Here is a 27175-nt window from a genome sequence, read left to right as displayed (position 1 = left end):
TAAATAAAGATATAAACATAAAAAAATATCACAAAACATATACCTTATATATAAACATAAGACCAGAGTAAAATATCTCATTAAAAAGATGCAACCATCATAAACATAATAAAAACAATAACAATAAACAAAAAATATAAACAACAAAAATATTTTCCATATCTGAGGAAAGAAATTAAGCACTCTGAACATTAATGAATCCAACAATGTTAAGGTGGTACCTAACACAACTGGGAGATAACTCTGTAAAATCAGCTAAATGTTTTAATTACGTTGTGTTGTTTAGGGAATATTAAGCTTCTTGATGATCAAAATAAGTGTTTGTCAAACTGCTATATAACCAGTGCAATTTTTCTAATAAAACAGTTGGTTGAAATTTTTTGAAATTTTTATATTTTTGTCAAAGGGTCAAAGTAAATACTTTGTCAAAATTTTATGAAAATTAAACGAGCCAAATTAATTTTAGTTAAGGTGTTGGGTACCACCTTAAATTGCTACCATAATTGAGATTGTAGAATTTGAAAACTTTCATCATTTTTAATTCCAGACATTTAATGGACGATTTATTATTTTTTATTCAAATTATTTTGAAATATTTTGATTAAAAAAAAAATTCAACCAATATTTTTATCCTAATTCAAAAATCTTTAAGAGCAGAGTCTTCAAAAGCCCCCCTTATTTTGTTGGAGTTAATTGATATTTATTGAGGTGTGGTTTTTAACGGGAGTATCATTTGCATGAATAATTCAAAATAAAATGAAGTTTTAAACATTTCACTAACACTTAAATAAAATATTTTCCATAATAAATTTTAATGTTCTTTTACTATTAATTTGCGATAGCCTGTCTTTATATAGCTCTCTAAAGAGAACCAACAAAAATTTGAACTCAATTATTTTTCAAAATTTCATCTAAGCTTGTTCATTTATGACTTCCTAACAACAATTAGTTAGATGACAATTAAATCCACATTGGTTTTGGCACCAAAAATCTAAGTATCTACCAAAAAAGACAAATGTCATCAAAATATAGTGTCACAAATTATGTAGCTATACATATATATAAATATCAAAAGAACTGCTACATTCTAAATGAGATTACTAAGTCTAAACGCCACTTCACTGATGGCTCTTGGAAATGTAGGATCATAAAATAATTTAAATTTGTACAGGACTAGTAATATTTCTTACTATTGACCATGAAAACATGATCATTATAACAAAACATATAAATTCTTAACTACTGGCTCCCTAACATCAAGTATAGAATATTTCTACCACGGGGCATTATCATGCATAATCTCAATAAAAAGTCTTAACTTATGAATGATGGATAGTAACAATATCAATTGCATCAAAGTTCATTAGTAGGAGAGATCAAGAAAAACTTCATATCCTGTAAGAGGGATTGACCCTGAGAAACACCATTTACATCAATGTCCACAATGGATTAGATATGTTTTTAGTTGTCATCACTGGAGACAGATTCATCACACAACAGATTTTTCATTGAAGATGCATAATCTTTTGCTTTCTCTCTGAAATGAAAAAAACTCAAAGGAATTAGGTAAAAGTTTATTGTAAATTGAAATTAACGCAATGCTTTTATAATATATGCCAAAAATTTGACATGATAATTATTATTGCAATAACTAGGCAAGATGTTTTGCTGGTATACTTATGTTCAGATATAATATAGTTAAATCTGCAGTTTGTTGGTTGTAAAATATTCACATTAATTGATGCACACATAAAATTGTTATTATCAGCATGAAAAATTACAAGAATATTTTGTATTTGAGATTCCCAGAAATTGAAGGTATGGGTCAGTTTAGAACTAAACTCTAATCAGAAAAGATGATTTCCCATTGTCAATTTGTGAAGTTCCTATTTCTTTGTAGCAACATCTTAGCAGCGCATGCATATAGAAAACATATCTCAAAGTTGATACTATATTTCAGAGCTTGTGTGTCTTATAAGATTTCATTGACAGACGATAACTACATTCAATGAAGCTTTTTCATCAAGGTAAAAGTAGTTATGTTGAAGTCATCCCTTCAAAAACTGAATAGGGGCTATCGTGATTTGGTTTACTGTTATAAAACATCTATGTCACAAATGGCCATAGATATTTTCCACTTGTTCCTCTTATTCTTTATTGTGACTTATCGCCAAATTTGTACTTATATGAGCAAAATGACAGGTACCACATTTGGAGTAGGAAATGTTACACTTTGAATGCATTTGACTTTATAACTGGTTTTGGTTGGAGTTCATGTTGCTCCAGCTTTTGTTTTGTGTTTGGTGTTTTTGTCTTTATGTTCTTTCAATATTTGTCAATAGTGTTGCCTGTTTTTTGTTGAACTTTTGTACCTTTTTTTTTTTCCCCAAGAGACCCCTTAACAGACATTCTAATTCTTATAAAGAAGAGTATATCTTACAAATGAAATAAGTAAAACAGAAAATTTTATAGAAACAATGAAAATTGTCATTAAATATAATGAAACCGTAGATAAATAATTTCCCATCCACCTCTCTGTTCTATAAATTTTGGGAAGTTGACACCTTGTTATTTACAGATTTCCATGGTAACATACCTATAAGGTAATTGGTCATCTGATGCCATCTGCCTCCAAGCATGACCCATCATTTTACTTATTTGGGAAGTATGGACACCAGGGTTAGATCTGAAAAAAAAAAAAAAAAAAAATCAAGAATGAGAAAAAAACTAAATATTGGACACAGATTCCAAACATTTTACAGTGTTTATAAGTTAACCAAGACATTATAAAGTAAAAACAATTAATACATTTCTATCTAAATTTACTACAAACTTTGTGTATTTTCACCATAGTTGAAAGCAATAGCAATGACACCACCAACATATTTTTTAATTAATTTCTACTTGAATGTTTCTTCTTCAAATTATATAAATACTATTCTATATATCTGTTAAAAGAAGTTGTGCTGAACATGCATGAAATACTTGCCCAAGAAGGTTAAACAGACAACAATCAAAACATAATTAAAAGAAGTATGTAAAAAAAAAAAATACAAGCTCACTCAATGAAAGATCTTCTATTCAAACGACTGAACATCATAAACCCATTCATCCATGTTGTTTTTCTGTGGTCTATTTTTTCTACTTTTGAAACTGAAGATACTGTAGAACTGAAACAAATACATTAAAGTTTATTAAAATTTTATGATGAGTCCTATAGTTAAAATAGTCAAACATTTTTTCAAACAGTGTTAATACCAGTTTTTGTTAGCCCTCTTATACCATTCTTCTGTATTACAATTGAAATTTTGTTCTCACATGTAAAATTTAATTCAATTGATCAATTTTCATGATTAAAAAACCTTGTATGTGTAGAATATAAACTATTTCAATATAAAGGCTTGGAAGTTTTTCAAAAGATCATTTAAGTACTACAGACAATACAATTCTAATCAAAATGAACATAGTCAAACAGACCCAAAGTGTGCTGCATTTTGAGTAAAGTTAAAGAACCAACTGATATAATATACCTTGATTGACTATTTGGAGGTTGATTTTCAATATCCCATTTCTTCCTACGTGACGTAGAAGATTTGTGAAATCTGTAAATATCAGGTTCATACGACACAAAGTCTTCATCAACTGAAAAAGAAAATTAAAACATTCATAAAAATTGCTTATGATATACATACAGATTCTAATTCACCCTTTTGATTACAATATCTATCCACTCAATATACAATGTAGTTAAATTCCAACATGCATTTTTGGCAGTTTGTTATTTGTAAGTATTTTAAAAGATCATTTTACCAGCTAAAGCCTTATATTTAATTTAAAATTTTATCAGTCCGGTTTATAAAATCTCACACAAAATTATCTTTTCCATTTAAAATACCAAAACTGAAAATTTTGCTCACTCTGTAGCTTAAAAAGCAGTTTTACTCATACTTTTCAATATATACGTGAGAAAACCATGATATAAACTAATCTTTGGTAAAGTATGAAAATAGTTTTAGACACTTATCTATTTTAAAATATATTTATGGACTATATATAGTATACTACCTGGACATTCTTTTGAGAATTTACTTTCAGTTCTCATCCATTTTCTATCACTTGGTGATGACAGTGCTTGTCTTCTGTGTGGTGAGACATTAGAAATATCATTAAACGGTGATCTCTGGGGTGTACTCTGTTTTCTCTTGTTTCTATACTTGGTGGGAGTTATACTATAGTTAATAGGAGTAGGTGGAGGATTTGAGGACTGGGATAATGTTGTTGCTAGAACACAGTCCGGAGAAATGGTTCTCAGAGGAGATTCACAAATATCCATGTCCTGTTTATCTTCTCTTATACCACATTCATCACTACTATCCTGTAATGAAAATATGTTACAAATCTTCCTAGCGATTATCTCCCCTGAACATTATTGATCTGTAATCAAAATGATAAAAACCTTCTTTGAGATTATCTCCCCTGTGCAGCAATGCTTTTGTAGTGAAAAATAAGACACAAAGTGACAAACCATCAAAGTGATTTTGTCCCCTATATTTCAATGCTAGCATGTAGTGAGAAAAAAAAGAGCTACAAACCATCATAGTGACAATTTCCCCTGTAATACAATTCTATCTTGTAGAGAAAAATATGACAATGCTTTCCTTTAAAAAAAAAAACAAAAAAAACCCAAGCATATTTAGTGATGATTCTCCTGTACATGATTGCTATCCTGAAATGAAAATAAGATACGAAAATATTTAATGATTATCTCCCCTGTGCATCACTGCTATGATTTTAGAAATTATCTCCCCTGTACATCATTGCTATCCTGTAATGAAAGAAATAAGAAAAGAGGTTTTACATTTTGGATAATTATAAAGAATAATTTTTATTCCACTGTTTATGCATGTTGATATTTTTTTCAATATTTGATTGGTTGAGACTATCCCACTTGTCATTGAACAAATCTTCATATTACCCTCTATAATGTTGGGACAACATTGTGCGACATTACAGGCGGTTAATGTACATAACGTTTTGAACTTCCTTTTTTTTAAATAGCGATAGCAAAAATAATTATCATGTTCAAACTTATTTAAGAATAAAAAGACTAAATTTAAATAATTAAGTTTTGATCCGTACTGTTTATCTATGTGTAAATCGTGTTTAGTTATAAAAATAAGTGGATAAAAAAAAAATGTATGCAAACTAATATTTTATGTTCAGGTGGTAAACAAAGCATAGGCAATAGAATAAAAGATTCATTTCCCTAGACTTCTGGAGATATGAAGATTTGCTCACCCTCGTAAAATAATATTTCCCTCTGGCAAGCCCTCGTGAAATATGAATATTCTTGGGTGAACAAATCTTCATATCTCCCTCAGGCACGGGAAATAAATGTATAATATTAAATCACAATGAGAACAAAAATAAAATGAAATAACCATCTCTTTTCTGATAATACTTACTATAGTCTGATGGTGTGGTATTTTACCAAGAGGACTAGACATCAGATCAAATGCATCAGGAAAATTATCCAGTTTTGAAGAAGATGGCAGGAAATCTTCATTCTGACAAAGAAAAGGAAATGGTAAAAAGCTACTATTGTTTTGATTTCCAGAAAATTGCAATTATTTACATTTTAATTCACTTATATTCTGTATGCTAATGCAATCTATTATCAAGCTGTGTATTTGAACTTTTAATACATGCATTTGTCATTGCAATTGGGGAAAACTGTACACACAAAATATGAAATGAAATTATTGCTAATTCAGGAAATGTTGCATGCAAATAAAAAAAATAATGCCATTTTGCTGACAGAATTCAAAATGCATTTGTTTAATTTTGTGAAATCTAACATGTGACAGTTTTCGGCAAATAAAAATGTGTGAATTTACAGTTATATAAAATATTATTACCAAATAAGGATCTTCATAATGTTCAGGAACACAGCATGCATTATCATCAAGGAATATGTCCTCTGAAAATAAGACATAAACATTTTTCTTTGTTGTAAAATACAGTAAAACCTGTATTAACCAGTCGGCTACGGGACTATGAAAAAGGGCCAGTTTGGACAGTGAGCCCGTTTATTCAGGTTGCCGTTTTCACCAGAAGTAAATGACTTGTGACGTCCGATGTATTGCAAGTAAAAGTTCTGTCTGATTATAAATTACAAAAAAAATGCATATAACTTTTTAACTTCTTATGATCCTTGTTTTGTTTCTTCATATTCATTGGCTATAAAAATGTTAAAAACTAGTTGTTCCTCGAATTTAAAATAATAATATTTGACCGTGTTTTACATATCCTCGTATGTGAAATAGATTTCGGTAGCATCAGTCTCCGACTTGTCAATTTCACTTTGTTATTCATTTGCATCACAATACTCGCGTTGTTTGGATCGTAACACGAGAGTTTCGTTTTACTTCCTTGATCAGTCATTTCCAACGTTGGTATTGCCAATTTGAAAGCCAGAATATTATCAAACGAAATTTCATTATGATCGAAACATACACTGTCCATTGATTATTGTCATCCGAGTGTTCTTCATTATCACGTTCATTAGATTAGGGATTCATAACAGCCTAAACAGGGAACCTGGGATTTCGAAAACACGTTGTAAATTTCCTACTCCGCGATTTGAATTTTTTTTACATGTTACTACGTAACTTCAATCAGAGATATAATCGACTTGTCTTTTAGTTTAATTAACACAATTTTATAGTGTTTTAACACATAATACAGATCACTACTGTACGATTGTAAGTTCACAGTTTAACACCTCACCTGGCTTATTGATTATCCTGAAAAGCCATATTGTATAAACAAATATATTTTGATTGCAGATCAATCATTTAAAATGAATTATACAAACCGGTTTTGACAGGTAATAATTGATGTAATTAAGAGTATTGGGACTATATCATTAGACTGGAATTTCGGAATACGCAGGGTACGGTTTACAAAGGGTATTTTAACAAAGACTTTCCAGGGGAAAAAACGGGACTTTAATTTTTGGTTGGAATGGACAGGAACCCGGTTTATTCAGGGTCCGGTTTACTCAGGATTGACTGTATATATGTCAAAAATACTAACACCATAAATTCTGCTTGACTGGCATATGGCTGAATGAAATCCAACTAAAACATTTTTCTTTTTTTAAGAAATCAATTTGTAAGTCTTTACTGTCAAGTGTAAACATAAATATGTTGCTGTGTATTATAACTGTGTTGTTGCATTAAAGAAAAATTTCCAAATCATTTCACCTTGTAGTTTAAGAGGTGAATGTTGTTTTTTTGTGTATTATAAAACTGGAGTGCACATGAAAAACTAATTACTTGGTGGAGTTGTGTAATGAATAAATCCTTTTGCAGATCAAGAACAACTTGTCATGTTTGCTCATGATTGGAACCGGAATATTTGTCCTTATGAAAAATTAAAAGGATGAAGTAGTCTGTAAACATATATATTTGACAAAATACTTAGAGCCACATTCAATTTTGTTAATCATTATTTGATGTTTCTTTCTATTATATGCCATAAAACTGTACTAACAATGGACGGAACGGAGGGACACTTATGTGCTAAAAATTGGACTTTCTTAAATTAAATAATGTGTGTAAAACTTACCATTTATTTTGAGTGTTGATGATACCCCTTGTGAGTCTTGAGAGTTGGCTACCATTTCCTGAGTAATTGTATGACACAGATCATCTGTTGTTGAATCTATTGTTGGTGATGAGATCTTTTGTCTTCTCTTCTCCATTAACATCTTCTTACTATTTTTAGGAGTCACCTACAAATTAATTTCCTTTAAAATTGATTTGTCTTGAAATCTTAATTAAATTTTTCATTAGATATTTGAAACTCTGTAAAAATGACAGAGATTGATATACAGTGTGCCTTACACCACCAAGGCACACAAGGCTGCAATGTTAATACCCAGCATAAGCTCTATCAATCAATATGAATTTGCCAATATGAGGGTTTCTATATGTCAGGTTTGTTGTTTCTACAATAATTTTAAAATTGAGAATGCATGAATCAGGCCACTAGTTTTCTCATTTGCATTGTTTTACATTTCTCATTTCAGGGCCTGTTATAGCCTGCTATGTGCCATAGTATATGGTAATGGTCTATTTTCATTGAAAGGTAGGATTAGGAGAACATTCAATGCTGAATGATTTTTCAGTGTTTTATAGCATTACTTGTAGGTTATTTTAGTTGTGTGCCCAGCATGGTATTTATTTTTTTCATAATTGAGATCTTGGTTCCCTAGAATGGCACTGAATTTTGATGATTTTTATGCCCCATGTATGGGCCATTATGTTTTCTGGTCTGTGCGCCCATTCGTTCGTTTGTTCGTCTGCGCTTCCGTTTTGCTTCTATATTTAACCCAGTGGCATATATTTTATGCATATTCAGGACGGCATTATGATGAATCACTATAAAATGTATATTACTGGTACCTTGCGCTTTATCATCATTACTTCTTCTTTCTTCTCAGCAGGTTCTGTTTAATAAAATAAAAACACTTTATCATATGCAAATATGTATGTCTTGAGGGTTTTTCCAGACCATTCCTTATCTTTGAGAGTTTCTTAACAACTAACTTTCTGCAACATATTAGTTGTTATTGTACATGCAATCTTTTTTTTACCATAATATGTGACATAATTTGGCATAAATATATTTTAGAGTATGTACTTAGATGAGGTTTAGGAATTTTTGTCAAATGTTCAGACTCGTTGGTTTTTTCCAAAGATACAGGGTAAATATTTTTGAAATTGTCAACCATAATCATGATAATGACAAAACTAGAGGATCCCAAAAGGACTTTGAAACAGAAAGATGAAACTGTTATTTAAACTTTGTGGCAGGCTAGTGATAATGATGTAATATGATTCATACTATGTGGTATAAGATTTACCTGACCACTGTTCTGTAATGAAATTGGTTGACATTCTTAGTTGCTTTATACCAAGATGGCCGCACACAAAGCTAATTGTATTCTCAAGGTAACAAATATAGGCAATAATTCTTTGCATCATCACAACCTGAAAATACATAACAAGAGTGCACACGCTGAAATGTCTCACCTTCTATACTAATCATTGATATTATGTTGATAGTCCTAAGTATAAAGCTAAGCTTTATTACAACTGTCACATAAACTTAACATTAACCAAGATAACTAAACAAAGACCAATGAACCTTGAAAAAGAGGTCCAGGTCAGATTAACCATGCCAGGCAGACAGGTACAGCTAACAATGCTTCTATACAACATATATAGTTGACACATTACTTATAGTTTAAGAAAAATAGACCAAAACACAAAAACTTAACACTGTGCAATGAACCGTGAAAATGAGGTCACGGTTAAATAAAACCTGCTCGACTGACATGAAGATCATAAAATATTTCCATACACCAAATATAGTTGACCTATTTCATATAGCATTAGATAAAAAGACCAAAACTCAAAAACTTAACTTTGACCACTAAACCATGAAAATGAGGTCAAGGTCACATGACATCTGCCCGCTAGACATGTACACTTAACAATCATTCCATACAACAAATATAGTAGACCTCTTGCATATGGTATGAGAAAAACAGACCAAAACACAAAAATTTAACTATAACCACTGAACCATGAAAATGAGGTCAAGGTCAGATGACACCTGCCAGTTGGACATGTACACCTTACAGCCCTTCCATACACCGAATATACTAGCCCTATTGCTTATAGTATCTGAGATATGGACTTGACCACCAAAACTTAACCGTATTCACTGATCCATGAAATGAGGTCGAGGTCAAGTGAAAACTGTCTGACAGACACAAGGACCTTGCAAGGTACGCACATATCAAATATAGTTATCCTATTACTTATAATAAGAGAGAATTCAACATTACAAAAAATTTAAACTTTTTTTTTTCATGTGGTCACTGAACCATGAAAATGAGGTCAAGGACATTGGACATGTGACTGACGGAAACTTTGTAACATGAAGCATCTATATACAAATTATGAAGCATCCAGGTCTTCCACCTAAAATATAAAGCTTTTAAGAAGTGAGCTCACGCCTCCGCCGTAGCCGCTGCCGCAGGATCACTATCCCTATGTCGAGCTTTCTGCAACAAAAGTTGCAGGCTCGACAAAAATCATGCATCCATTTGTGGTATTGTTAAAAAATAAATATCTTATTGCTGAATCTCATCAGTTTATCATGCTAAGACAGGCAAAAACATTAAAAGTGAATGTAACATGACTTACAAACCACTTCAAATAAACTCTCTCATTATAAATATTTGCAGTATGAAAATGTGTGTTTTTCAAGTTTCATATATTTTATTCATGGACTTTCCATAAATTTAGGTATAAATCTATGGTTCCACATATAACACATCGGGACCATGAAATTGATCTTTTTGTTCAAACACCAACAAACATAATATAAAATTTTCATTTTACTTATATGTATTGGTAATTCTTACAAAATTCTCAAGTAAATGAAACCACCCACAATACATTAGTTTGAGTGTCCCAACTCCACAAACTATGACAAATTGTGAAACAGCCCCTTTAGGATTTAACACTTTATCATATACCTTTGTTTCTTTCATGAATGGACTTAAACCAGGAACTCTGTCACATACTTTCTTCATACTTTTATTTAACGTGTGATGACGTACCCTGCAATAGAATAATGTCAATCATACACAGGTAAAATAGCTACGGACAATTTACGTCCGTAAAAAATCCGTAATACGTCCGTATTATACGGCACGTCTACGGACGAATAGTACCACGGACGTAAAACGTCCGTTGCTTCTCATCCGTAAAACGTCTGTTTAACGTCAGTAATACGGATGTTTAGTACCACGTCCGTAATACGGACGTTTATTACCACATCTGTGAAACATCCGTAGCTATTTTACCTGTATACAATATAGTGAGGCACCACCAAGGACAGACTGCCATTGTTAATACTAAAGCAATTGAAAATTCAACAATATATTAACACATAAGCTAACAATTTGGCTTCAAGCAGTCCTTTTTATATATATATTTATTAACCCTTTCAACACTACACAAAAAAATAGAAAAATGGCTGCTGCTGCAGCATTTTTTTGTGTTCATTCATTCGAACAGTATATGCCTTTTCATACTGCTGTATCTATTTTGTTATAAGAGATACAGAGAAAGTTATTGCATGAAAAATGCCCAGGAGAGTATGAACTGTAATGTTAGGCAGTTATTTCAGTAATTTTTTTATCAGGTTACCTGCATTTTCAGGTAATTAACAGGTAAAAGGTGTAATTTATAACATTTGTGTTGAATTTTGAATAAAAACTACTTTTAGTCTTCATCTATTTTGCTGTTTTATCTGCCATATAATAAAGAAGACACCAATTGCTTGATTTCCTAGCATATTGCACCATACACAACGTATTATGTAATTGTGGCACAAATCAGTGGCTCCATCCTCAAAATTTTCAGTCAACCTCCGTTTTCCCCCTTTTTCTACGTCTCGTAATGATCGATCAAATCATATTTCCCACACGAATTAAAGGTAATAAACACATTGAGATAGCAAGAAACCTTTTAACTAATCCTCATTGTCAGTTTCGCGATAGAAATGATGAAATATTTCCATATTTACAGCTTCGTTTCCGATTTCCGCCATTTGCATTTGTCAAAATATTTGTTTTTATTTTCCTTCAATTCCTTCTACTGCATGCAGTGTTCTCCCCAGGCCGTTTTAGCGTCGCGGAACCGTGACGCTATATTTTTCACCGTGATGCTATAATAATTCCCGCGACGCTATAATTAATCCCGCGACGCTATAATTATTTTGAAGATGCTATTTTACTTGTCCTCAATTTTGAACTTTCATCTATTATCGATTATGATCATAAAAATTATATCACCTTTAATTGTAATCCCTTTAAGTCGGACACTACAGGTAATTAAGAGATTAAATAGCTAGGTGTTAATTGCCCTCAGGGTGATAACTGTTTGGATGCGAATATCCCAAGCTGACACTTGTGACATGACTAATAGCACGTGTCTGCAATCACCAATATCGACATGGAAAAATGCAATCACAAAACAATTCGAAATCTACGTTTTGTCCTTCCACCAGTCATAATCTATTCCATTTTGAAGCGTACTAACAGGTTAACTTAATTAGATTAATTGATTGTTGGTGCTAAACCCAACTTTCAGGACTCTTGATCATATCATGGTAACCAGTTTTCCAATCTCAATTTTATTCATAGATGGAGGAAGCAAGAATTTTTGGAGAACCACAGATTATCAGTAGGAAAAACTTAAAAAAGTCGGACACTACAGGTAATTAAGAGATTAAATAGCTAGGTGTTAATTGCCCTCAGGGTGATAACTGTTTGGATGCGAATATCCCAAGCTGACACTTGTGACATGACTAATAGCACGTGTCTGCAATCACCAATATCGACATGGAAAAATGCAATCACAAAACAATTCGAAATCTACGTTTTGTATTACGAAATTTCAAAGATTGAAACGATTTTTTTTTTTTTAAAGGTCGTTTATTTGTGCAACTCTCCAAAAATCACTTTCTTTCTCTTCCGGTAATACGAGAGCGAGAATTTTGGTTTAGAGCTAAAATAAGTTTAATACTTCTTTAAAAAGTTATCATAATTGGCTTCAGTTTATGTCTAATCCATTTAATGCATTAAAAGCGTCTTATTCATTCACAATCTCTTGTCAAACAATGTTTATTCTCTGACTCATTTTCGTAAATTTTACTACGGCCGCCATTGCACATTTTTGTGTAAACTACGGATCGGAACCGGACCAGATATGACAAAAATCCGCATTTTCACGATAATGACAACAGATGAACAGTAGACAGAAAAATTAAACCAAGAGAGAAAACTACGCATTACCAGACTATTTGTTCGATAACTTTGTTAAAAATACATATGATTTTGATGTAAAGATAAGAAACAACTGGGACTAATTCATTGAGTGGCATGAAACAATGAATTTCATAAACATGATAAAAAAAAGTTTTTAAATTGATTTTTTTTTGCTTCTTTTGTTACTTTATCTTTACTTGATATAATATAAAAAGCAGTTAATTTTGTGTACTAGATAATTTAGTTTTGTATATGTACAGGTTGCACTATAATGAACCATTCATTCATTTGACTTATTGTTGGGTAACTGAAACCACATATTTATTTTTATTTGGCACAAGAGGAAAAAAATAATTCTGTAACTATAAATGAATAAAGAAGACATAAACTGAAACAACTGTTTTTGTGGTTATAGTTTAATTGTATTCTCAGTTATGAATTGAACAATATAAACTAAAACGTATAAAGGAAATAGAGCATCAATGCGACGCGACAAACGACATTAAAAAAAATACAGTTATTTTTTTTTTACGCAAAATGTGATGCTATCCAAAATTTCTGGGGAGAACACTGCTGCATGATTTTACAATAAAAATTGCCGGGAATTCAAGTGCAAATGAGACTTTGTATATCCACGATTCATACAAGAAAAAATTAGAGGACCCAAATGAAAACCGAATGGTTGAAGAGTCCTGTTGAAAAATCCGTTATCATCCCGACATATGCCGCGAATAGCAGTGGTGGACGGCGTATGTCATCGCTGCATATGCTGTGTATGGCGTTGAAAGGGTTAATTCTAATTCCATTGTGATCAAATATGTTTTATTTGTTGGAAAGTCAAATGCAGCAATTTTTTATGTACATGTTATTTTCTGGAAAGAATGATTACTACATGTATACTCAAATGTCTGGTTAATGTATGCTTTTGAAGTTTTACAATTACATGAACGTGTGACAATCTTTAAGGACGACTCACTAGATTATAAATAAAGTTACAATATATATGTATAAGTTACAAGGTCAAGTTCATATCTTTTATACCTTTCATTTTCTCTGTGTCTTTCCATCATTTTCATCATAGTTCTTGGCGTTTTATTTTGGCCAGCACTGCGAATCTTCTTGTCATCAGGAGTAACAGCCAGAACTTCTGCATTATTAGGACTTTTCTGCAGATAAAAAAATTGCTTTAGGATTGAACAAACTTCTTTTTAAAATTAACTCTAAATTCAATTATAAATTTGAGAACTGATTTTATTATTATACCAGCTTCAACTTTTGTCCTTCCACCAGTCATAATCTATTCCATTTTGAAGCGTACTAACAGGTTAACTTAATTAGATTAATTGATTGTTGGTGCTTAACCCAACTTTCAGGACTCTCGATCATATCATGGTAACCAGTTTTCCAATCTCAATTTTATTCATAGATGGAGGAAGCAAGAATTTTTGGAGAACCACAGATTATCAGTAGGAAAAACTTTAAAAAAAAAAGAAATTCATTATTCATAACATCAAATGTACGGTAAATGAGAGACCTTAGTAAATCTAATTTTACCTGAGGAGTATTCAAGTAGGATTGAAATGGTAGCTGGGATATGTCCGGGACACTCTCCTCATCCTCAAGGTCATCCCCATGGATACAAAACATAGGGTCATAAATGTACTGTCCTGGCTGGCTTTCCTTAAATGACCTGCCATCACTAACATTTCTAATTGGCTGAAATAAAAAAATTAAAAAAATGAATAACAGTATACCTCAGAACATTTTCTTTTGTTCATTTATGAACTGATCATGAAGAAGAACAAATTACCAAATGTTATATCGTGTTTCATTTAAATGTATATCATCTTCAATATCTTGAAATGCACATCTCTCTATTTTTTAAATCTATATAAAATTGAGAAAGGAAATGGGGAATATATGCAAAGAGACAATAACTGGACCTAAGAGTAGATAACAGCCAAAGGTAACCAATGAGTTTTAAACACAGCGAGAAAATCCTGCACCCAGAGGTGGGTCTTATCTGGCCCCTAAAAATTGTCTTTTAAAGTCTATATCACTAATCAACTTTCCAGAACTTATAGTTATATGAAAAACAATAAAGCCATACAAACAATATCTGGAATTGACTAATTAATTAACCAAATTAATTAATCAAGCAATTAAAATCAAACAAAGATTGAGATTACCCTGGTGTTTAAAGGGACGGTTTTGTTAAGGCTTTAGTATTCTACATTGTGTTAAGTATTCTGTGTAATCTGCTGTTGTTTGTCATTTCTTGCAATGGCATTGTCAGTTTGTTTCAAATTATAAGTTTGATTATCCCACTTCGAAATAAAATTAAGAAAGGAAAAAACAATTTAAGATCGTATGACAGGATTGCTTCCCTTAGTAAATGTGGTAGATTCTTTAGATCAGTTGGTATACATGCTGACTTGTAACACAGAAATCCCAGTGGAGACAAAGCTGATTTTGTATGTAGAATCATGCTCTCTGGTTAAACTGGTTCCAACTAAAAACTCAGTGATTAGAAAGGAATACTAGCTAGGGTATGTGTGTGAGAATCATATTGTATGAGTGGAAGTGTGATAGGATTGCTTCCCTTAGTAAATGTGGTAGATACTAAGTCAGCCGTAAGCAATTGAGCTAAGGAAGAGCTTCATTAGCTCAGTCTATATAGACCTTGCCTTTTAACACAGATGGCCTGAGTTTGAGTCAAGGTGGAGACAAAACCGGTTAACCTTTGACAACACTACTTTGAATGTATCATGTAGAATCCTATTTAACCAGGCACCATTTGACTTTTTTATAGGTGGTATTTGACTTGTAGACCACACAACAAGAATGTCATAATACACTATTGCTATTTAGTCCAATACCCCAAAAATCTGTTACAGTCAATTGCTGAATAAACAAAAGGTCATCTTTAATTAGGTGAGGCAGTAAAATTTGTTTAGAAAGCAAACTTTTAAAGACAAAAACAAATGTCATAAAAACACTTTGTTTTATGGGTTTATGATGGTGTCCACAGGTTTCTTTGAAAAGTTTTATGCACAAAACAGGACCCCAGTAGTGTTACTGAAATGTTAACTTAAATAGGGCTGTGATGTCATGAAAATGTTCTATAATTTCAGAACTTATCTGTTTTGGATAAAGAGCATTACGCTCTGTTGCAACATCTTTATAACCATTGCCACTGGATTATGTGTCCTTGTGTTTATTCAATGTTTAATATACATATGGAATTTTAAAAGAAAATCCACAACCTGAACTTTCCCCTGGTACTCAATTATGACAAATGGATGATTTTTGCATGCAGTGCTAGCAATGACTTCCTTAAAACAAATTTATAAATTGAGATATTGGCTAAAACAATATGGATCAAATCAAGTACACCTTCTACATGTTATAGGGTGTGCTCGACTTAATGACTCAGTGCAATGTTGTTTTTTATAATTTAAAGGTTGTTCAGCACTTTTTGCAAACAATAAACACTAGCATGTCATAGAAAAACAAGTGAGTAGCATACACATAGGGCCACAACCTACACAAGTTTTCGACAACTGAACGTGATAGGCCTAGCAGCCATTTACATTTATTAAGCAGTTATGCTAGCTACATGTTCAGTAGTCAGAAATATACGTGGCCCTATGTACCTGCTACGATATTGAACGTAACTAAGAGTGGTTTTCGAGATGTAAGGCCCTATGTACCTGCTACGATATTGAACGCAACTAAGAGTGGTTTTCGAGATGTAATTTGTAAATACAACTATTTAAGTATTTTATCCAAATCATCAATGTTTTTAGACCGGTTGTCTTTAAAAGGTGTTTTATAGGGGGTGTAGACGAATCGTTTAAATGTAAATGCTATTCGGTCTTCAGTTTTCTTGTTAATGATAAGATGTGACAATGTATCATGTTGTTATAATTTTCCTTACAGGCATATTTAGGGAGAACTGTGATTTTAATATTCCCGCCGCAGTGTACTCATGGCGGCTGAAAAGATCTAGACAAATACCGTCAATTATGGAATCAAATGTTCGGAACGATATGGTGTAATATCTCAATTATTCTATCACATTGATTTACCTCTGAGTGTTGTAAATCAGGAAGATCAGAAACAGAATCTTTCATTTCAAAATTTCAAGAGTTAGAATGCGAGCCATTAAAATGAGTACGTTGGATTTTAGATGTACCTCGCTGTTGAACACCAAATTGATGACGTTTTCCACACAGCAAGTGCGCTGAAAGTGAAAATGGATGAATCCACGGACTTTTCATCTAGCATAGCTAATGGTGTCGGTAATATATTCTTGTTAATATTTGCATGCAGTTTAATTTATTTATATTCTTTTAAATGCATTTGTTTGGTAAGACTGACATTTGTATGCAAGACCACGCCCATTAGTGGGCGGTGCATATGCATTAGCTCACCCTTATTAAAATTTTAAAAGGTACCAAATTTAGATACATGTAACTTGGTAGCTTTTTTGTTATGACATTTAAATTTTTGTTGATTTTAAGGTCATACAAAATAAAAAGCAAAGTCAACATTTAAACTTAAAGAAGTCAGTCCTGGCTGCTCTTGGTCATGTTGGTTGGGTTCAATATCTTAGCAGCTCCATAGATTTTTTTACTACTGAACCTGTAGCTAGCCTAGCTGCTAAATAGATCTAGATAGCAACTAGGATATCTACAGGTTCAGTAGTCAAACATCTACATAGCCCTATGTAGCTGCTACGATATTAAGCAACCCAGATATTCTTCATTGGCGTTGCAGATTTTATATTAAGCTCAACCTTTGGCTCTCGCCTTAGTGTTAATACTTGTTTCAACTTGCCCAATTACTGGAAATTGAGCAAAATGTTTTGCGTTTTTCAGATATAATAATGTTGTTCCTTTCCTACAAACAACAATTCATTAATATCAAATAAATAAATGAATTTTAAAATGAATATGGCACTGTCATACTGCGTACAATTTCAACTTCATCTTCCGTTACTTAAAATTTTTAATATGTCTTAGCTACATCTCAATAAAATGTTAGTGCTCTAAAAACTGAAACTTGTTTAATTAATTTTTCCAACACTCAAAGATTAGTCTAAGATTGTTTAAATCTATAACTGAACTGTGAACTAAAGGTGTCTATATTCCTGAATACTCAAATGCATTGAGTGCATTTAAGAAGTGTATAACTCTTGGAATGCACCATTGCAAGTAACAGAGCAGAATCATTAACATGATGGTGAATAGGGATTGAGTTTATATGTAATGTGGTATTGCAAGTCAGTGATTCTAAAGCAGTTACTCAACATGCTGAACATCCCCAAAAATATTTTCTAGGTGATGCATAAAGTAGCTGAAGTATCAAGTTTGATGAACCTATCAAATATTCTAGTATGAAGTATGTTATTTTGCTAATGCAATCATATATGGGACGGATTGGATAATGTAGGCTTTTCATTAAAGAATATTGCTGTCACCATGCAATGGTAAAAAAAATGTCAAATATTCCAGGCATTTAAAAAATGGCAAGTGTCAGAAATTCAAAGCCATGCCATTTTTTATTTGTAAAGAGTTACATGCACAGAATCTTAGTGCCTGTACAACAATTTCAAAGTTTTCTAGCAGATTCTTTAGTAAACAGCTAAATGAATAAAAAGGAAATTTTATTCAAAATGAAATGTAAAGATTTATTGTTGACAAAGGTGAACTTATGTGTTAAATTTTGAAGTTTACATTCTGTATGTTTGGTTGGGTAACTTGAGAAAATACAAATTTCTATTGATAAAGAGACAAAAGCAAAACATCTTTGAGAATGAACAAGCACTTAAAGATACAAAAAACATGAAAGACTTTAACAGAAATGTTTTTAATTTACAAAGCAAATAAATTATATTATAATTTTCCTAATAATGTTACTCCATTTTTCAAACTTTTTTCTAAACAAGACTAGAAAGGGAAACAATTAAGGCTGCAGTTAGTTGATTCAATAATTTAAAATATTTCTCAAGTTAATAACTGGGTATCAATTCATACATCAAAGCCGAATTTCATCAGAATTTCAAATCAAGTAAATGTTCTGTAGTACTTTTTGATACATTTTTGTAATCTATATGCCACTAAGTGTTCAGTCATAGTCCACATGATAAAAGGTTATAGATCCCCCATATCAGGTCTACATGGAGAGATACATATACTTTTTTCTCACAATTATCAGCTTTATTTGTTTTACACAGCTCAACAACAGTTTTCATGTTTAAAGAAGTTAATGATAACTTTATAATGATATCTATTAATGATCGTCTAACTTGTATTTAATCTCTGTTATTCCCCTTCTGTCGATATGCTATCAATCTATTTTTTGACTCTATAGGATAAGATATACATGCACTAGTATGGGTATGTTTTGTGCCATTAGATTCATATCAAGCACTTTTTGTGTCCATAGTATCAGATTTACTAAAGAGCTACTAAATGGATGTCTTCAACATTGTATGTATCACTTTTTCTGAAGTTTGTTTAGATATAAAATTGAGAATGGAAATGGGGAATGTGTCAAAGAGACAACAACCCGCCCAAATAAAAAACAACAGCAGAGGGTCACCAACAGGTCTTCAATGTAGCGAGAAATTCCCGCACCCGGAGGCGTCCTTCAGCTGGCCCCTAAACAAATATATACTAGTCCAGTGATAATGAACGTATATATATATATAAAGTGCCTAGAAAATCAACCTAACGATGTTAGAGTAGATTTGATTCGTAACTTCCAAATAAAGTACTTAAATTTATACATTTGCTTAGCAATAAATCTAATCACTAAGCCATAATGATGAAGAGAACTTGATTTTTTTACCAAATTCTGTAGATATCGCGCATTTTTCCTTTGAACAATTGTTATCCCTTGCCATTTTTTGGGTTGCAAGAAAGAACAGTTCAATAGTTTTCTTTTATATAAAGAAGTTGTTACCCAAATATATAAAGAAATGTTTATGCATCTGACCAGTTCTTAACCTAATTGAGAATATTACAAAAGCTAATTACCAAACTGACACCTGCTGTTAAAATCTAAATAACTCAGGTCAAGCAAGGGTTAAGTCCTTTTATTCAAGCTGTTTCAACTGGGAGTTGTACTTTGTCAACTTACATTGAAAAAAAACCTGAAATAGAACATAAATAAAATTTACCATTTGCAAAAAGATAAAAGGATGTATATTTATATGCTTCAAATTTTTAATAGAATAAGAGAAATCGACTAATTTTGGAAAATCACCCCAACAATAGAAAAATAATGGACTTCTCAATGTCTTTAACAATAAAAATGTATTGATACAATATTTTAGATGCTATATAACCTTGAGTCTAAATTTAATAAAAGCCACATGAAGAAAATACACTGAAGACATGTACAGGAAAATCACTTTACTCTGTAATTACAGTATAACAAAAAGTGTGTACAAATACAAGCAAAGCAATAATAAACAAACTTGTTATATGTCCAAGAATTAATTTGAAGTAACTGAAAGCATCAGCACTAATTACTTAACCTGTTGAAACAAATATTTTAAGATATTCATTGAATTGAAAATTTTCTATTGACTTGTATACAGTGTTACAGACTTTTGCAAAACCACTAAATCAAATATCCTCAAAACTGCATTTGCTCATCAATCCACAATAATAGGTATCCAGGATAAGAAACGAATCCACAGTGTCCACTACTGTATATAGAAACCTGTCTATTGTTAAAGGGAAACTTCGCCAAAAAATCAAAAATTGATATTATGTTTATTCTGTATAAAAATGCTCAAATTCATAGATATTAAAGTTTTATTATGCTAGATAAGAGATCACCATCGATTTTAAATTTAGAGTATCAATTCTCTGAGGTCAGCCATTTTGTCACCTTCTCCGATTTGCAGTCACGATATGTCTAAGGACCAAAACTACAGTAACCCGATGTAGTCGTAATTGCGTGTCGATATCTCGTCAATCGTATGGTTGTTTGATCAAAAAGTCAAAATTTCAAATCATAAATAAGTCTTCCGTGAAACTTGAATTGTTTTCGGAAATCTAATTAGTTCATAATTCTTTTATGTAATAAACTTTATTCAAATAAATTAGGATCTACGCTCCACTGATCACCCGCATGGCTAAAGGTATTACTCCCAAAGATATTGTAGGGGGTGTGAGGTGACACGTCCAGGTATTCAAGCGATTTCCTGTCGAGTTTGCAAATTCATGCATCGTTTCACTTCTTAGTGTATTGATAAGTGTACACGGCCGATAACTTATAACTTTCCATTTTGAACTATTAGGTGTAAAATATAGATCTCTATCTTGCGTGTCCGAAAGTGATATTACTAAACTCATACGTACGCTTGTTTATGAATAACATTTCTGGTGAAAAGAAAATTATTTATAAAAATATAAATAATACCAAAAAAAAACCAAACAGATTTGATGAAATAAAAATCTATATACGTATTTTTTCCAAGGGTAAATTTGGTAAAACGTAATATATACTCGTTGTCAATGGTGAAGGCCAGAAATATTGATTTAAAAAAATGTACGCACTTGTCGACCATTCGTATATACGCCTGGATTATAAGTTATGGACCTATAGCGCAAATTAAAACATATACATGTATACATAGAACATAAGAAAGAAACATACATTTTGCGTAAATTGGGGTAAAAGTTTTGTAAAATGACAAGTCCACGTATGCCAACATGCAGTATGTAATCATCAAATGACGATAGACTATAGTATACCAAAAGAAGAAGAAGAAGAGATTTAAATACAGGTCGATATATAACTTTATTTGGCTCATCGAAGTTATGGACATTTATATATCACTTAGATTGTTCTCGAAAAAAGGACGAAATTCGCCATCATCACAATTGTTCCGACATGCATGTAATATTTACGCAACTGGAAGTACACTAATACCGAGGGATGTGAATATTTTCCAGGAAAACTATAGAGTATCAAAGTTTCAAAGCAATTTCGGGATTTATTTTCTCTCTTGATATTCAATGACAGCAATTTAAAGAATAAACTGCTTGTCCGTTTTAGTGGTATTCTTGCCAGTTGAAACAGACTTATAATTACATTAAAAAACAGGGAAGATGACATTTAATTCGTTCATTTTTTTTAATACATCGTTGGTCAAATAGCTAAAGTATTATATATAGTTACGGTGTGAGACAAAGAGTATTTTAAGAAGGACATTCCCGATTATGTATAAATTTTGTTGATGTTTTTCACACTTAAAAAGCATATCTGTTCGTAATTTGTTGATTCCATTCCAATTAGATCCTTTAATTTCCTGTCAATTTTTTAAAATATTTTCAAATATCTGAAGTATTCATGTGTTGTGAGATTTAAAATATTTTGATGAGCAGTTTAATTCCTAAATAGGTAATTAAAGATCACTTTGGATGGACAAAATTATATAATTGCAATTGTTAATGATCTGTTTGAAATATTTAAGGCTGCCGTTCCTAATTTGAAATAGTACAATTTTTAGTTCATAAACTCGTGTTTAGAAGGCAATTTTATTTATAAATTCTTCAATTAAAATAATTCAGTATTTTATCGTTACTAAAGTAATCAAAAGTCATAATTCATTAAAAGTGATCTTATGCAAAATATAAAAATATACAACAGCTATCCAGTTATTGTGCGATCTTTTTATTCCCGTTATTTAATTTTAATTTTTTTTTTTTACATTCATGTGTCTGAAACTTTGTCTGACTCCCGTTTACAATTGATACGAAATGTTGTTCACACCTGAAATGCCAGTGAACCGTGACGCCTAGATTTCACTGAATGAGGATCAAAAGATTAGAATTACATAATGCTAATCTTTTAATTACCGTGAGTTAAACTACGCATTCCACATTCTTTAGGTGTCACAAAACAATACACATTTTATTGTTTCCACCGTACAAGCAAGTGAAAATGATTGCTGGAATGAAGCAAAAAGGTCATAATACAAACATGTATTTTTAATACACTATCGATCATGTCAGTTTCGTATGTTTGTTTAAAGTATTTTTAGAAAAAAAATCATAAAAATGTTCTATTGTATGATTTACTTTTATTATTAAAATTCGTTTTAAAAAATCCACACGATCTTATTTTAAAAGTTGCATGGCTATCACTTATTTTTCGTTGGTTAATAGCTACACCAAAAGTCGTCGATGCGCTTTAAATCGCGTTATTAGATGGTTAACGAACAAGACTTAAATGTGATATTTTCACTCCCGGCATGCATCAAAGACTTAAACTACGTCACATAAGTCAGGAAGTTTCAAAAAATAAAATTCATAATTCCCAATTTTCTTCTTTATTAGATTTCATATCAAAATAAAACTTGGTGAATATGTTTTTTATGGTATTATGAACATAATAAGATGAAAAGTGAAAAATCGCGAATTATCCCTTTAAGGAGTGTAGCTTGACTGTTAGAAGTCTTTTGGTTATATGTGTTGTTTGGTTTTAATATAGTTTCATATATGTATGAATTGCAGTTGCAAGTACTCTTTGATTTCAGTGGTGGTGAAAATATTATGTCAAATTCTGGTTTATTAGAGGCGGCCATATAATGATTGGTTATGAAGTCTTATCTAATTGTCATTATGCATTATACCCATACTACTTATCTTGTCACCACTACAACCGATATTTGCACTTTTCTCATGTGAATTGCACAAATAATACCCTACTTTTAACCCTATCGTTATGTCTTAAATGTCCACCATTATTTGAAGAGTTTGGTTATTTTACCAGCAAGTATTGACTATTCCTCTGGCATGGTTATTGTTGACTTTATTGATAACTTTTATATTTACCAAAAAGTTTTTTTACTTAAATTTATGCCACTGCAGCTTTTTCATGCCAGATGATGAACTTTTACTTGTCAGGGTCAATAATGTGGAATCCTGGGTATATTTTATTTTCTCAACTCTGTTTACAGTTTTCAATATAGGACCTTTTCGTTTCATAGGACTTTTTTTTTTGTGTTTATAAAAACTAAAAGTGTGAATATAATCGGAATCATGTTCTTCATGTTTATGAATGAGTTAAATTCCTAATACTGATATGTGCATATTGAAATACAGAATGGATTATATAATCATGTTAATGCATGTATAAAATCTTTCTTGAATCTGCTCATTTTTATTACAGATGGAAACAATTAGTCTTGTGTAAGATTATACACATAAAATGTAACCACATAAAAAATATATCATAGGAGAAATATTACATATGGTCACATGACAATAGAACTTTCGTAACAAAGAACTTTTGTATTACATAATCTTAATACATTTTTTGTACCATTAATGGTCGACTTTTGATTTATAGGATTCAAAATTAAAAAAAATGTACTGAAAGTTCATTGTACAAATGTCTAGAGGAATAAACCTTGTCAAAATATCTGAAGAAATTGGATGTTAATTTTAGTTTAGAAATATAACTATGTTTACTTTTGTCTATTTAAAAGAAATAAAATGAAAAAAGTAAGAGAAAAAGGTCCAAAATAATGCTCTTTTCTAATTATTAAGCAGCTATACATGTAGTCCTGTACACATACAAGTAACAGTATATAAATTATAGAGTAATTTATTTAGCATGTTTAGAAAGAATGAAATAAAACAGAATGATAACTATGGTTTCTGTTCCCTTCTATTTTCCCCCCTCATTATCATCCATCTTTCATGTTATTTTGACATTTTATATTATGATTTTAATAAATTTATATATATCTATACATATATATGCAAAAATTAATTTACATATATGCATAATTATACTGAATATTCATATCTATATAATCATATCTTTAAAGTTATACATTTACATCCTAGTTTATTTATGATCTTTCTATAATTGGTTTGTTCTATCAGGGCCTTAAAAAAATTATCAATTTACATAAAAAATATATTTGAATACTAAAATATGGAGTGATATGATTGCAAATGAGGCAACCTACCATAAAAGACCAAATGAGGTTGAGGTTAGCAACTATAGGTCATGGTCATCAACAATGAGTACAACCCATACATGTAAGCAAGTGGTTCCAGGATGACAAATGGACAACAGTTTTATTTGAAACATGAAAACAGCAATAGTATTTTCTGATTGGTAGAAGCAGATGCACAAAGTGCATATGATGTTACTTTTGTAAATCAATTTTTGCTGATATTGTGTTTTTCCTCCTCATGTTTGAATATTTATAAGGTCCTATTTAAGATTCAATACTATATATTTCAAAATACAAAAATGGGCATATGTGTTGCTCAATTAATTTAAACAAGAATTTTTCACATTTTCTATATTATACAGATCACTGTTCTCTTGTTAAAAAGTGATTTGCACTGGAGAGAGTAGACACCACACCTGCATGAATATATAACTTTTTTTGCTACATATATGATGTTTTGTTTTAATATTATATAATTTTTGCATTGTATTTAAATTTGAATTGTTCGTTTACCTTCAATCCCTCAGGGTATAAAACATTTCTTAAATAAATTGTACTAATATTCCCACCAAAAAATAACTGTAATGTTTTAAGTGTTTCCGTGTAGAATTAGAAAATTTCAGGTAAATCTCACCTCTACGAAACCTTTTTAATTAAAAATACAAGAAATTAAACATCAAAGTTGATCGTATCATCAATCAAATGATATCAAAACCACAAAGTGTAGGGATATATGTCTTTATTACATTAGAACAGAATATGTTTTAATCAATATGTAAAGGAATAAGAGATCAAAATCATAACGTTTCTTACTGTGTAATTATCAACAAGTGGTCTCTTTTAAAAATCTCTCAAAGTAAACACTTATTCTTATTAAAAAATTCCAATCTACTTCTTAATAACGTCAACAAAAGAAATCACCCAGACCGTATGGAGGGAAGGAAAAATTCTATTGTCGATCATCATGATTCATTCTTTTTATAGATTATTGGATGGAGTTGTTGATTGAAGGATTATTGATTTTAGCCTGAGGGAGATATATTTTTTTTGTAACAAGGCTGTTTACTTTAATTGGGAGAATTTGAGTATCTTAATTACGAGGACAAATACTCACCTATATAAAGTTGTTGTATGTTAGGAAGGCACTAGGATCGATTGTTATTGATTTAATGGCGTGGTGCAGGTGTTACAATGGATTTTGTCCCTGATGATATTCTAGGTAATGTGAAGAAAGCACGTTTCAAATTTATTGTCATTTTACAATTACCGGCTTGTGTAATTTAAATTTAACTCAGTAGTTATCTCCCCTGATGGCTTTATATGTACACATGTACACTTGCAGTTATTTACAAATACTGCTTGTCATTTTCTTTAAATTTATTTTTCAGCATTCTTACTGTTATATCTTTATCTTACTGATGGCTGTCATAATTTTGACATTTTGTCAACCAAATTCATATTTTGATCCCTGTAAGCAGTGCTGTTAGACACATCGGGTATTGGGGTCCATTTCTTGTTGGTTTTTTTTTTAAATATAACAATTAAATTGGTTCTTTTTGTTTCTGCATTCAAGATATAAAAAGTCAGTTTTTGGACTGTCCCTTTCCTTTTTCTTAGGAAAAAAAATGGATTTCAATTTTTTTGTGATGAGAGAATTAATTTTTAGCTTGATAGGGTAAAACAAAAGAAAGGAAGGAATAAGGATGATAAAGTATATAAAATTATCTCCCTTGACACACATGTTACGTTATGCTTTTTGAAAGTGCAATCTAAAACTTTGCAGATATAACGCAGAAATACTGCTGAATAGGATAATGCAATTATATAATCCTTTTCATTATATTTGAAAAAAAAATCATATTTTTGAAATATTCATAATTAAATTTTAGACTGGACCTATCAAAGTACTAACAGAAATTTGCCAAAAGGCTGAGAGATTTTTTTTTAATTGAGGCAGAGCTGATAAGGCCAAATGAAGATATTCAAACTTGAATTAAAGATACTAGTATAAATTAATGAATCTAAGGATGGTGACAGGATATAAGTACACATTTACTTAGTTTTATTGATCTGAGATATGTTTTTGTGGTCTGATTGTGCAGAATGTGAAAATAGGAGATTAACATTCTAAATCCATCCCAAAGACATTGCAAAAATTACATTAAGGGTATACGATACAGTTTTGATCCTGTATTTACAGTTTGATGAAAATTTCCATATAGGCTATTTTTTGCCTGATTAAATCAAATATGTAATAAAAA

The 27175-nt window shown here is 31.1% G+C and overlaps 2 protein-coding genes across 19 annotated transcripts in view; one reads left to right on the top strand and one right to left on the bottom strand.

Annotated features, from left to right (window-relative positions):
- Positions 1 to 826: 826 nt before the first annotated feature.
- LOC139516428 (uncharacterized) lies at positions 827 to 16956 on the bottom strand. The gene is made up of 14 exons (XM_071306532.1): positions 16857 to 16956; positions 14471 to 14632; positions 13958 to 14082; positions 10619 to 10703; positions 8933 to 9059; positions 8472 to 8515; positions 7633 to 7798; positions 5919 to 5980; positions 5466 to 5567; positions 4066 to 4375; positions 3531 to 3642; positions 3063 to 3170; positions 2597 to 2686; positions 827 to 1537 (listed from the first exon to the last, which is right to left on the bottom strand). Exons 1-14 carry the CDS (start codon positions 16860 to 16862, stop codon positions 1462 to 1464), a joined length of 1575 nt encoding a protein of 524 aa, XP_071162633.1. The 5' UTR covers positions 16863 to 16956; the 3' UTR covers positions 827 to 1461.
- A 118-nt stretch (positions 16957 to 17074) lies between these two features.
- The window catches only part of LOC139516422 (echinoderm microtubule-associated protein-like 2), a 64282-nt gene continuing 54181 nt past the window's right edge, over positions 17075 to 27175 (top strand). For 6 of the 18 annotated variants that reach the window (XM_071306513.1, XM_071306512.1, XM_071306510.1 and 3 more), the window contains exon 1: positions 17075 to 17220. In XM_071306513.1, coding sequence (XP_071162614.1) covers positions 17109 to 17220 — 112 coding nt within the window. In that variant the 5' untranslated portion in view covers positions 17075 to 17108. Of the gene's footprint in view, positions 17221 to 24115; positions 24136 to 25782; positions 26134 to 27175 lie in introns of those variants that run through there. The other 12 variants (XM_071306526.1, XM_071306523.1, XM_071306518.1 and 9 more) reach the window with 10 other exon arrangements.

Source organism: Mytilus edulis, chromosome 3 (assembly GCF_963676685.1).
Source record: "Mytilus edulis chromosome 3, xbMytEdul2.2, whole genome shotgun sequence".
Taxonomy (NCBI): Eukaryota; Metazoa; Mollusca; class Bivalvia; order Mytilida; family Mytilidae; genus Mytilus; species Mytilus edulis.
Note: the sequence above shows the minus strand (reverse complement) of the source record. Positions and strands in the feature narration are given on the sequence as shown.